At 40.9% G+C, this 13,274-nt stretch overlaps 1 protein-coding gene across 1 annotated transcript in view; it reads left to right on the top strand.

The window, feature by feature from the left end:
* The first annotated feature begins 2,293 nt into the window (after positions 1 to 2,293).
* The window catches only part of LOC137290745 (aminopeptidase O-like), a 91,952-nt gene continuing 80,971 nt past the window's right edge, over positions 2,294 to 13,274 (top strand). Inside the window, exons 1-6 of the mRNA XM_067821862.1 lie at positions 2,294 to 3,702; positions 5,326 to 5,489; positions 6,495 to 6,612; positions 7,211 to 7,447; positions 11,967 to 12,153; positions 12,618 to 12,724. Coding sequence (XP_067677963.1) covers positions 2,645 to 3,702; positions 5,326 to 5,489; positions 6,495 to 6,612; positions 7,211 to 7,447; positions 11,967 to 12,153; positions 12,618 to 12,724 — 1,871 coding nt within the window. The 5' untranslated portion in view covers positions 2,294 to 2,644. The remainder of the gene's footprint in view (positions 3,703 to 5,325; positions 5,490 to 6,494; positions 6,613 to 7,210; positions 7,448 to 11,966; positions 12,154 to 12,617; positions 12,725 to 13,274) is intronic.

Genomic DNA, 13,274 nt, shown 5'->3' with positions numbered 1-13,274 from the left:
TTTAGTCTAAATGCTCCGGATTTTGGTCAAACTGCCCAAGATTTTGTCAAAATGCCCCAGGTTAGATGAAATAGCCCCAGGGGTAGTCAAAAGACCTTAATTTATTTAAATTGATGACGTATATGAAATAAAAGCACAGTTCTTGTCAACTTCGATGTTATACTCTTCGTATAACTTTATATAGTAATACCGCTTGGGGCAATCGGACCAAACTTGGGGTATTTTGACCAAATTTTCATTTTGTAGCTGGGACGATTTAACTGGCACCCGTTCTCAGCATTGTTATGCCTTTTAATGACAAAAATTAGATGCCTGTTGTCATTTCAAAATCTAAATTAAATTTTGCATTGACGTTTGGATGATCACTGATCCATAAAAGAACGACAAGATACAAACAAAACAACAACCAAAAAGGTAAATATCATAAACCACAACGGCCACCTCTCAGCAGTAACACTTTGACCAGACAAAGTAAGAAATGTTTATTCTTAATTTTCGCATCTCCATGCCAACCATATATTCCCACCAAAATACGTATCCAGGGGTCGTGATGGTTGTCGGTCGAGGACAGTCTCGTCTACCATTACGGATACACGCTGGTTGTTTTGTTTTTGTTTTCTTTAAAAACAAACAAACAAACAAAAAACCCAACAACTTAACTTAGACTAAGTATGTGTCTTTAAAATTCTGATAATAGCAAACAATGCTATGTTATCGAACCTCTTCAGACAAGATCTGGACATTTTCTAAGGAAAACGCATAATGAAGGTGTCGATGAGTTATCGCCTGTGGAACAGCATTTTCTCGAGTAATCGGCAATATTTTTCATTGTTCCTTGCCTGTTTTATGCAACTTCTGGTTTGATGAAAATATGACCTATTATTTTACTTTCAACCTAAACGTGCCTTTATAGAAGTACAACCAGAATATTCAATGAAGTTACACTTAATTTTACTGTGTTGAGATCTTATCGACTGAATTAAACTAAACTGAATTATTTCCTTCCAGAGTTGAAACTTTGTACGGAAAGGCTGCATGCTGCTCAAAATATATCACATGTAATGACATGTAACTTCTCAATACATTATAATTAAATTTTTATTGTGTTCATTAAACTTCTGGCAATCTGATTGGTTAACTGGGAACATTTTTTTTTTATTTCATTTCCCAAGGAATCTAAAACAATAAGCCACGCCCACCGACCGGACTACTTTCGGACCTGAGGAATGTCCGGGAATACCTTTACACAGCGAGGGAATTCCCTTACACTTGCAATTTGGATAAACATTGAAGTGATACATTGTGGTTAACATAAACAAACAACTCAAAATTATCCGTGAACGTTAATAACGTTGTAACGCCTCGACATGAGCATGCGCAGGTTGGAACATCAGTTCATGGCATGGCAATCCCAGTCACATCACAGCCTCTTTCCACTTGCGCAAATACTGCTGCCACTAACAATCTCAGTTCCACTAACTTCATGTCATCGGGCTTTCCAATTCTCACTTTTCAAACTGTGTCTTCCAGTTCGCTGGTAGTAATTCAAATGTTTGAACTTGAAACTTTGCCGTTACCTAAACGCGTCACGTTATATTGTTCCGGTTTGATTCGCCACCCGATGTTAACTTGGTTAATTGACAGCTGTTTGGGGGTGCTCTATGCTGATTGGCTTATGCCTTATGTAAATGAGTCACCTGAGTCATGTCACGCCATTACCGAATTCTTACACCGAAAATGTTTATCGGTGGTAACCAAGATATCTGTTTCGATGAATTTGATTATGTTTAAAGAAAATATTGTTGAAAGCCTGTAGTATTGGTTGTTGAATGTAATTTTAAGGACTGACTGTGTATTTCTTTCGTTGCATTGAGGTACGCGGATTAATACAGTTTGCACATTGGTTTTTAGTTTCATACCTCAATGCAACGAAAGAAATTCACAGTCAATCCTTAAATACATGTACAGTTACCGGTTTAAGTGACGATACGTTCCATTATAAAAAGATAAAGTATCTCCTGTTTAGATGGATGGAAATGGCCCTAATGAAATTGATGCGTTTTCATTTTTTTCAAATACACCCAGTTCACAATAAAAGCAAGTACTGTAACAGTAAACCAGCGACACATTCTGCTGTGTCCTATGGACGGGGTTGGTGACGAGGTTGGAGACACGTAATATTTTACGAATGCTTTGATGGATATGTCTCATCTTGTTCGAATAACGTTTGTAATAGATATAATACTACCGCAATCCGAAAGTATTATCAAAGGGCGGATAACTCTGAGTTATTGTATGTGACTGAAAAATACAGCAAGCGAAAGACTGTTGACAGTCACCTTTCGTTCATTCCTCGTAATGTGCCTTTACTATTTCATTTCAGTTAACAGCCGAAATTCAAACGAATTGTAAATAAGGATTGATAAGTTAAGACTTGGACGAAATTTATTGCATTTAAGCAAATATTACGTCAGGAGATATGAATAAACACCATTGCCTTTATCGGAACTTCAGTTTTTATATGGTTTCAGAATTTTTTTCTATGTGTTCGATTGACAGCTTCAAGGTACAAATGCAGTACGATTCTTAATTTGTCCATGAACTGCGCAGGGCAGATATAAAGTGAGCTAGGTGGTATGAGAAAATGTCAGAACGTGACGGAAGCAGTAGTGATCATGAGCTTGACCTACCCTTGTCAGCCAACATTTGTGACGTCAGGGTGTCTCACTTTCTCCTCCATCTCAAGTGTGATCTGGAAGCTAGAAAGCTGTCAGGTGACATTACACTATTTTATCAACAGGAAAGCTGTAAACTAAGCAGTAAGCATAAGACTACATTGCAAACTGACAATGAACTAAATGCTGTGGAAACTAGCTGTGAAAGCCACCCCCAAGTCAGTCAGGCAAACACTTACCAAAGCCCATTCTCTGTACATGATCCTGCACTGAATGAATTGCATCAAAATGAGTGTGTTTGTAAAGAAACTGAAGATTGCTCAAAGACTACGAACATATATAATGATGATTGTGTTGCTGGTCAGTCGTCATCAAGCATACACAGTAGAAATACATTAGCTCAGTGCTCATATCAGAATGTTCTTCAACCTGTTTCTGCTTCAACTCAAACAGAAACTAACGATTCATCACTAAATATTCCCAGTCAGTGTCAGGATGCAATCAAAATGGTATTGGATGCTTACAACCTTGATGTGAGCTGTGCAGAGGAGCTGATACTGACTCCTGATCTGGAAAGAAAGCTGTTCTTCGCCCAACGAGGAGATGTAGAAAGTGCATCTGGTGTTTATATGCAGTGTTACATGCAATCCCAAACCAGCCCCATCCAGTTCTGTGTCAATAAACAGAGCATCAGACTCGGAGGAGGAGAAGACATGAATGAAGACTGTCATTCTCAGACAGAGTCTGGCGAGAACAGGCAAGGAGATATCATTAGTAAAGGACAACCTACAGACAGTGTTGCTGACATGAAATTTGCTACACTTGAGTCAGGTGGAGACGGAAGGGCACCAGGGGTGTTGGCTTGTAAATGGACTTGTGGAGGAGACAGAGTGGATGCTGGACATAATGTGTGTGATGGAGGTGAAGGTCAGATGTATGCTGGCAAAGGCATGACTAGAGTCGTGAGGATACACTACAGTGCAGAGGGAGGGCCATCACTCAAGTGGTCTCTGGACCAGGATGGAAGGTAGGCAGTGCCACCTTGGTGATGGTGTTAGTAATCTTGCCTTCAACATATGCATGTTTTGTGACATGTTTGTAGATATTTAGCAAAGTATATTATTCTTTTATGATTCAAAGGTTAAACTGGCCCAATAACATGAATAAGGCTATCAATGACCTGCATCACTTCAACCATTGGGACTCGTGAAGGTCCCGGGGTAGAATAGGCCTTCAACAACCCATGCTTGCCATAAAATGTGATTCTGCTTGTCGTAAGAGGCGACTAACGGGATGGGGTGGAGAGGCTCGCTGACTTGGTTGACACATGTCATCGGTTCCCATCGATGCTCATGATGATCACTGGATTGTCTGGTCCAAACTCGATTATTTACAGACCACCGCCATATAGCTGGAATATTGCTGAGTGCAACGTAAAACTAAACTAAACTCACTCACTCAACCATTGACATACATTCCTGGAAACTGGATATTTGATATTTGCCTAAGCAGTTTCGCATTATGTTGGTGTAAAGTGTAAATCCTCATGGGATGAGTGTGGAACGTGTCTGATCAGTAGACCCCAGGTCACCAGGTGCTGAAACATTATCAGACTTCATAGTGTTGTAAACTCTCTCATGAGAGGTGACAGCTGTATTGTCTGTGATGTGGTCTAGTCAATGATCATCCATGATCATGCTTTGTTTTGTCAGCATTTTCCTTAGTGCTGGCTAATGACCATGTCTGGACTGACTGTTCGCTCTTGAACCTGCTGCCCACCTCTTAGCACTAGCAAAGTAAAGAGCCTCATCTTCTGAAGTTGAAACCATGTCCACATGGATGATTGTCGTAGCTAGCACTTCCAGTTGGAGAGGGGCTTTGGGGTAACTTCGTGGTTAAGGCATGTGATGCCAAAGATCCAGGTTAGATTCCCAACATGGGTTCAATGTGTGAACCTCATTTCTGGTTTTCCCCACTATAATATTGCTGGAATATTGAGATATGCATTTACTCCAGACGGAGAAGCTTTATGTCAACACCTGCAGATGGTTACGTACTGATCCATCACATTTCTGATTTGAGAATAGTAAAATGCTTTTGACGGATAAGAACTGTGGTCTTAGCTATTTATTAGTTATCAAAACATTAGATCATACCCTAAAAAAAGCTCAAGGGATGTCGGATGGTTTGACTCTCTTTATTTTTGTACTTTTGTACTAATCTTTGTCTACTCATGTCATACAATGAGAAGCTGAAGCTTGAAAAATATGTTTGGACTCTCTTTATTCATGTACTTTTGTACAAAATTGAAAATGATGCATTAAATAAGATGCATTCACAAGGAGAAATATATACCCAGATATTATATTTATATCTGCTTTCAATAAAATGAAACATATTTTCATTAACACATTTTTAGTGTGTAGGAATCTAGGTTGTTGTTAGTCCTGTGTTAGTTCTGTACTCCAGCACCAATTTGGACTAAAGACTAAGCTATTATACACAGGATTAACTACAACCTAGTCCAAGGCCAAATGCTAGGAAAGTCCCCATGTTTTAAGATCTCTCAGCAGCAGTGAATGTGTTATCAAGTAATTAGTATTAATTATTAGCAAGCTGTAGTATTATTAAACATAAGGACTGTTTCCAGGGATTGTATGTTCACTGTTGGTCACTGGCTGAACAACCGGGCCTGGTTTCCCAGTCAGGACGCCCCGACCGCCATGTCCACCTGGCAAGCCTGTGTCACAGTCAAGGAGGGGTTGACGGTGCTGATGACCGGGGATAAGTCCTGTATACCAACAGTGTCCCAGGGTGAGTTCTGTACACCGTCAGTGTCCCAGGGTGAGTTCTGTACTCCAAGAGTGTCCCATGGTGAGTTCAGTACTACAACAGTGTCCCATCATCAGTATCCAAGAGTGAGTTCTGTACACCATCAGTATCCAAGGGTATGTTCTGTACTCCAACAGTGTTCCAGGGTGAGTTCTCTACACCACCAGTATCCCATGCTGAGGTCTGTACTCCAACAGTGTCCAAGGATGAGTTCTGTACACCATCAGTATCCAAGGGTGAGTTCTGTGCACCTTCAATATCCATGGGTGAGCTCTGTACTTCAACAGTGTCCCAAAGTGAGTTCTCTACACCAACAGTATCCTAGGGTAAGTTGTGTACATCATCAGTCACCTGGGTGTGAGTTCTCTACTGTACTGTACTGTACATCATCTCTCTCTTCTGTGCATCATCAGTATCCAAGGGTGAGTTCTTTACATCATCAGTCACCCAGGGTGAGTTCCATATGTGTTTATTTAACTATAGGTTAACCAGGAATCTGTATGTGAACATTTTCATCTGCAAGCAACAAAGCAATGTTATAAATTAATAGTTTTGTCATTAACTACAACAAGGCTAACAAATTCATGCAATTGCAACTGCATGTAGTGGCAGTATACCAGAGGTTTCCACTAAATCTAAACAGAACCAAAACACCAGCGTTTCACGACAAATTACTCTACAATTTAACTCTGATCAATTGTAAGTATGTATATTTGTCAACTGTCATATGTCATTAGGCAAAGAGCACATAGATAAGATGACTGCAGGAAGTTTCTGTTCATGATATATTATTATTACTATTAATCATCACTTTAAAGTAGCACAATGCATCATATTATACATATCTTGCAATAACAACCTGAATTGGAAAATCTGAAAAATAACAACAACCAATTTTTGTTTTTATTCGTGTTCCTTGCTAATGAAGCAGTCATCAGTCATGAGGTTTCAACCAATTCCTAACGCTACTGATGTGTGATGTTCCAGGCTGGAAGACCTACTATTACTACAGTACGATGCCAATGCCCACATCCACTCTGGCGATAGCTGTCGGGACTTGGACACGGGTTGATGTCATGCTGGAGCAAGATATGCAGACATCGAGGTACTGACACTCTCCAGTGGCAATGGAGCTAATTATTCTCATCTTTCCTAGAGGAAGACTTCAGTGGCAGGACAGCTCCCTGTTGTCTGCGTTGTCTTCCTTCACATCACATGAGAGCGCTCTGTTGTTTTCATTGTCTTCCCTAACCTAACAAGAGAACTCTCTGTTGTCTTTGTTGTCTTCCTTCACCTCACAGGAGAGTTCCTCTGTTGCCTGCTTTGTCTTCCCTCACAAGAGAGCTCCTCTTTGCCACCATTGTCTTCATTTAGAGGAGAACTCCTTGTTCTTTTATGCAACTCCTCCAACAGGAGATCTCCCTTGCCTTTCTGTGATTCTCTGGAATTGTTGTAAAATATTTGTAACAAAGGTGTGATATTCTACATGAAAATTTCCTATATAATATAAAGAATTTAATTGTTTTCATGATGGAACAACCTGCCAGAAGTTTGTGTTTTAGATACTGAAAGAGTAGAGCAGCATATAGCTATCTGTTATTATTGGTCCATCTATATCATTTTGCAGTCATCATAATTTCATATAGATTGTACAGTGAAGAAATATCAACACATGCATGTACAAATGTGTTCTGCTTTTCCAGTCAGTCTGCATGTCCTAGCCACCACGGCCTGACATGCCCTGTGAATTATGCTGTGGGTCCAGCAGTGCCATGTCGTGTGTTTGTCCCTGCATGCCTGGTGCCGTTAGTTCAGCAGGAGCTCGCCGTGTATGTCCCTCGGTGCCTGAGAGAGGTATATGCCATTCTTGGTCCACACCCCTTCCAGAGGCTCGACATCCTCATTGTCCCGCATTGCTTCGACAGTCTAGGCATGGCGAGGTGGGTTTTTACCTGTTATGTCGTAGTTGGTTTTGTTCTTTGTTTGGTGTTTAATGCCACACTCAGCAATATTACTTCTAAATTTCAGCAGTCTGTAAGTAAATTGAGTCTGGATGAGACAATCCTATGATCAACATCATGATCATTGTGATTGAGACAACATTCAGTCTGTCATAGAAATGTTTGGGTTTTTTTTTAACATTTGATATCCCTTGAAGTTCCCTTCTAATTGAAGAAGACATATTGTACACTCCCTGACTGGAGGCCTCCCTTTTCCGCCAATACAGTCACATGACCAGACATCTTGTCACTCTCTCCTTTATCACCCGACGAGGACGGTTGCAGGCACTTTGGGTCCTGATAGAGTGATGAGTTCTGAATATAGTTTGGTCCTGTAGTCTAAATTGTGTTGTATTCGGTTTTTGGATTGTAATTATTTTCATCATGATGTAAACTTATTGCTGAAAGTTATTAACATGTTTTGGACACATTTTTATGCAACTGGCATGTGCCTGGGGATGTAGTCAATGCTTCATCCGTCTGTCCGTAGGTCCATTGGTCCGCAATCATTTTGTTTCTGGAGCATAACTCAAAAACCGTTCAATATTTTTAGACCATAATTGATAGATATAAAATCTGAGCCTATGGTTGTGCCTTTAGCTACTTACAGATTTTTAGCATTATTACTTTCTTTGTTTTTCTGTTGTCTTTGTTGTCTTCCTTCACCTCACAGGAGAGTTCCTCTGTTGCCTGCTTTTTAGCATTATTACTTTCTTTGTTTTTCTGTTGTCTTTGTTGTCTTCCTTCACCTCACAGGAGAGTTCCTCTGTTGCCTGCTTTGTCTTCCCTCACAAGATTTTTAGCATTATTACTTTCTTTGTTTTTCCATGGAATGTTTTGGTCTTAGTCTAATGGCGGGGTGGGATTTGTTTCCGGAGCATAACTGAAAAAACAAATTCAGTATTTTTCTGCAAAAGTTGGTAGATATATCAATCAGAACCTAAAGTGGTGCCTTTTGCTATTTACAGGTTTTTGTGATTTATTATTTTCTAGGTTTCCATGGAAACATTTTCGACTTAGTCTCAAAAGTGAGAGGTGTGTTTCGTTTCCAGAGCACAACTTGAAAACTTCTTAATATCTGTCAGCAAAACTTGGCAAATATGTGTGGCTGACCTAAGGTGGCGCCTTTTGCTATTTACAGATTTTTTTCATTTATCATTTTCTTAGTTTCCATGGAAACAATTCATTGAGGCTGGTTTCCAGAGCACAACTTGAAAACTTCGTAATATCTTTCTGCGAAACTTGGCAGATTTTTGAGGCAGACACCAAAGTGGTGCGTTTTGCTATTTACAAAGTTTTTGCATTTTTAATTTTCCTGGTTTCCATGGAAACGATTTGGACTTCTGTTTACAGATATATGGCTTTTATATTTTTCATGATTTCCACAGAAACGGTTCAAACTTAATCAAAAAAAAAATCAAGTAACTCTCAAATAATTTGTCCTTTCAAATATTTGGGTGCCGGGGGTTATGTCGTCCTCTTATGACTCTTATTTGACTCTTTGACTTGGTCATAGTTGATAAAATCGTGCTCTCAGTGTAAATTATGACTGTTGTCGCTTTATCCGCATATAAACTCACCAAAAATAAAAACTTGACACTCATTATTTTTCAAAATAGTGTTTTCTTGAAAGAGTTCTTGTTGTGATTATGGTTAAATGCATTGTCACGGGCATTACGTCACACATTCATTCTACTGGTCGGGCCTACATAGCAAGGGGGAGAGCACTGCATGCTAAAATCAAGTTTCCATGTGCCACAAGTCATGTGACCTATTGATACATGTGCAATTGATCACACAGTAGCAGAGTAGAGTGTCATCTCAGAAAAACATGTTTTTATGGTCAATTATTTGCTAATTTGCAATGCCACGACTGTCAAATAGTGTGCCATGCTGAATACAGGAACGTCCGTCACTGATGTTGCAAGGGTTATGGGATGCAGTTGACAGACCATCCATAATCTCCAGACACGTCTCCATCAAAGAATCACCACAGCTGACCGCCCCCGCTCTGGTCGACCACGTGTGACATGACACGCAGAAGACCAACAGATTGTCCGACGTCATCTGCATAATTGGTTTGGCACTGCCACATCCACTGGGAATGTATTGTTTGGAGTTTGAGTGACTGCCCAAACCATTCAAAATCGCCTGCGCTCTGCTCGTCTTCATGCCCGGCAGTCATATCATGGATCAATTCTAACCCGTTTCCAGTGACGTCAACGTCTTCTCTGGGCACGACAGCACCTGATATGGACCCTGCGCAATTAGAATAGGGTTGTGTTTAGTGATGAATCAAGGTTCTCAATTTACCTTTGCTGATGGAAGGGTTAGAGTTTTGAGAAGACGAAGAGAATGCGATGCCCAGTGTTGCGTACAGGAAGTGGATCGATTTTGGGGCGTTATGGTTTGGGGTGCTATTAACGGTCATGTTCGATCCCGACTCATGGTCATCCAGGGAAACCTTAATGTGGCAGCATACAGGGATCAGGTGCTTGTTCCGGAGCTTTTGCCATTCATGGCAGCTCATGGCCCAGGCCTGACTTTCCAACAGGAGGATACCAGACCTCATACGACCAATTTAAGAACAAGTTTCCTCAGGAACTCAGTGGCCCTCAAGATCTCCCGACCTTAACCCCATAGAGCATGTGTGGGATGTGTTAAGCAGGCAGCTCCATCAATTAAGGAACCCTTCACAGAACTTGCAGGAGCTTTGTGTCATGTTGGTACAAATATGGCGGGTGCATTTCCCAAGCTCCATGATCATGGACATTGTAGTCGCATTTCTGGTGGAGCCGATTCCATCATGACAAACATGATCTGTATGCTATAGCATCTTTAATGACAAGAGAATTGAATACAATCAACTTTTCAAACCCATTTTCCAAAATGTTCAAATTATTGACATTGAAACGAGTGTAAAGTGTTATTTTTGTTGAGTTTGAGTCGATTCCCACGACATCACATGGAGCCCTTTATGTAAGTGCCTGACATAGATAAGGCCCACAAGTTCATCAGCGAGACTCGCAACAGATCCTACAAAGTGGAGGATAAGTGACTGACTCAACTGGATACAATCACTCGGTGTACCTTCTTTGGACATGCCTGTTCCAGGACTATCAAGGAGGCTCACATAAGAGACTGAAGACAAAAGGATAATCCTCTCTGCACTCACCACTCAGAAGAAGGATCAACAATTTATCTTGGAGCATCCAGCCTCTATATCTGCGGGATTGAATCTACTATGCCAGCAAGGATTGTTATCAGCTTCATCTTGGGGCGACAACTTTACTAAACCCTTGAGACCGCCGCCATATGGCTTGAATATTGCTGAGTGCAACATAAAACTTTAACTCACTCACTCACTCACTCACTCACTCACTCACTCACTCACTCACTCACTCACTCACTCACTCACTCACTCACTCACTCACTCACTCACTCACTCACTCACTCACTCACTCACTCACTCACTCACTCACTCAACCCTTGTATCAGGCTCCTTGGTCATCATCTATGGTATTTGATGGCAGAATTGAGAATGTTGCTATATTTGTTACTTGGGACTCCAGAGAAGTAATGATGATAAAGTCGATTGATATTTTGACTACAGTCCTCAAGCAGGCATCTGAGCATTACTCAAACAAGTCAAAGTTCTCTAGGATCCAGAGATTTTCAAGTGTTTTAGATCGTTGACGACTTGGACCTCCACATAATGGCATGTCACATCGTTATGGCCGATGCTCTGTCACACCAGCTGCAACCATCTCCAATGGAATGTATATTAGAAAGGCATTTCGACTCATCAGTCAGAGATTCGTATCTCCGTAAATAGACCTATTTGCCAAAAGGGTCAACAATGTGAGGCAGGCCTCTGAGGCATCAGTGCCTCATGCTACTTTTACCATGTTTATATGACTTGGATGAGGTAACTGTATCATGCTATTGATCTCAATACTTACATGTTATATCAATTAGCATATTTAAACTTTGGAAAGTTTATATTGTCTGTTGATGTACCTTATACCCACACTTGATGATGAAACAGCTAGACAGACAGCTGAGATTGCTACTTCTGCTTATGAGTATTCACAGGTTCACTATCACAGGGCAGTGTGGGAGATTCTATGTCAAAGCCTACACTGTAATACTTTGTTGTTGTGGGGATATTTCCAAAAAGATGCCCATTTTTGGTGTCCATGTTCTGATATGGCAGGAATACTGCAAAATGCAGAATGAAACCATTCTCACCAAACAAAACCACTGGAAGGTATTCCTGTAGATGGGAGTTTAGAACAATAATGGTAAATGCAGTGTTTCTAACATCTTCATGACAATATAGCTGTGATTCAGGATACCATACCATGCTTCAGGCTGTTGTGCTTGTGTGTGTTTGTTTCTATGATTTAACTAATCTTTAACATATCTTTTTCTGAGGTCTATCAGTGTTGTTCTCTAGTCCCAACCTGTTGCTGCTGTCCCAGTCTGTACTGGTGGGAGACAGCTCCATGTGTTTCCGGGTGGCCCACGAGATCTGCCACTCCTGGTTCGGGCTTCTGATTGGTCCACAAGACTGGACAGAGGAGTGGCTGACAGAAGGCTTCTGTACATATCTTGAGGATATTATCCATGCCAGGGTGTGCCAGGTAACTGACCCGTTGTGGTGTCATTAGCTCACCTTGTCTTAAGTTCTATACCCTGGTGTGCCAGGTATCTGACTCTTTGTGTTGTCATTAGCTCACCTTGTCTTAAGGTCAATAACATGATGTGCTAGGTATCTGACCCATTGTGTTGTCATTAGCTCAACTTGTCTTAAGTTCTATACCCTGGTGTGCCAGGTATCTGACTCTTTGTGTTGTCATTAGCTCACCAGGTCTTAAGTTCTATACCTTGGTGTGCTAGGTACCCGAGTCCTTGTGTTGTCATTAGCTCCCCTGATCTTAAGGTTCATACCATAGTGTGCCTGGTAACCGAGACATGGTATCTGAGACATTAGTTCACCTGGTCTTAAGGTCTATACCATGGTGTGCACTGTGTGCTTACATTGCTAGTCATTAACCCACTTAGTGTAAGGGCCATTGTTGATACTTGGTGTATTTTTTCTCTGCAGTGGAGTGAAACTGAGATACGGGATCGACTGGAACTACGAGTGTTGCTGAAGCAGAGGACTCTCCTGGCAGAGATGGAGAACACAGACCAGGAGCTCCAGATGCTCCGGTAGGAGAGTCCGTTTAGATTGGTTCCAGTGAATGAGTGTGTATTTGATGGAGGGAGGAAGCTGATTATAGCATGGGGCTTCAAACATTGGACTCATGTAGGGAACTGACCCATTCTGTGTGAAGAGCCACGTTAATGTGTTGGACCTTGTGACTCTGTTGTATGACGGGGTGTACTTTTGTATACTAAGTTACGTCTTGTTATGTGTGTCCCAAACATGTGTTAGTTTGTTTTGAGTTTATTGACTTAATGTGAATATGTCTTCGGCTTTTCCATGGCAAGGCTTGATTTAGTGCTTTGATACTTGCATTGGTTCAACCCAGTATTACAAAGTGCAATCTAATTACTAGTCTAACTTGCACAGGAGCAAGTCAATATTTGAGAAGTAAATCAAGGATGAATCTATGAACATTACAAGTATGATTAAGTCAGCTTCTTTTTCTTCTAAGCGTTGATTATCTATGTCACCTCTGGGACAGCTGTGTATTTGCGTTGCTGGGGTTTCAAGGGAAATATGTTTATGTGCAGTGAAACCTCTGACATTTTAACA

Source organism: Haliotis asinina, chromosome 7, assembly GCF_037392515.1.
Source record: "Haliotis asinina isolate JCU_RB_2024 chromosome 7, JCU_Hal_asi_v2, whole genome shotgun sequence".
In the NCBI taxonomy this organism is placed as follows: domain Eukaryota; kingdom Metazoa; phylum Mollusca; class Gastropoda; order Lepetellida; family Haliotidae; genus Haliotis; species Haliotis asinina.
Note: the sequence above shows the minus strand (reverse complement) of the source record. Positions and strands in the feature narration are given on the sequence as shown.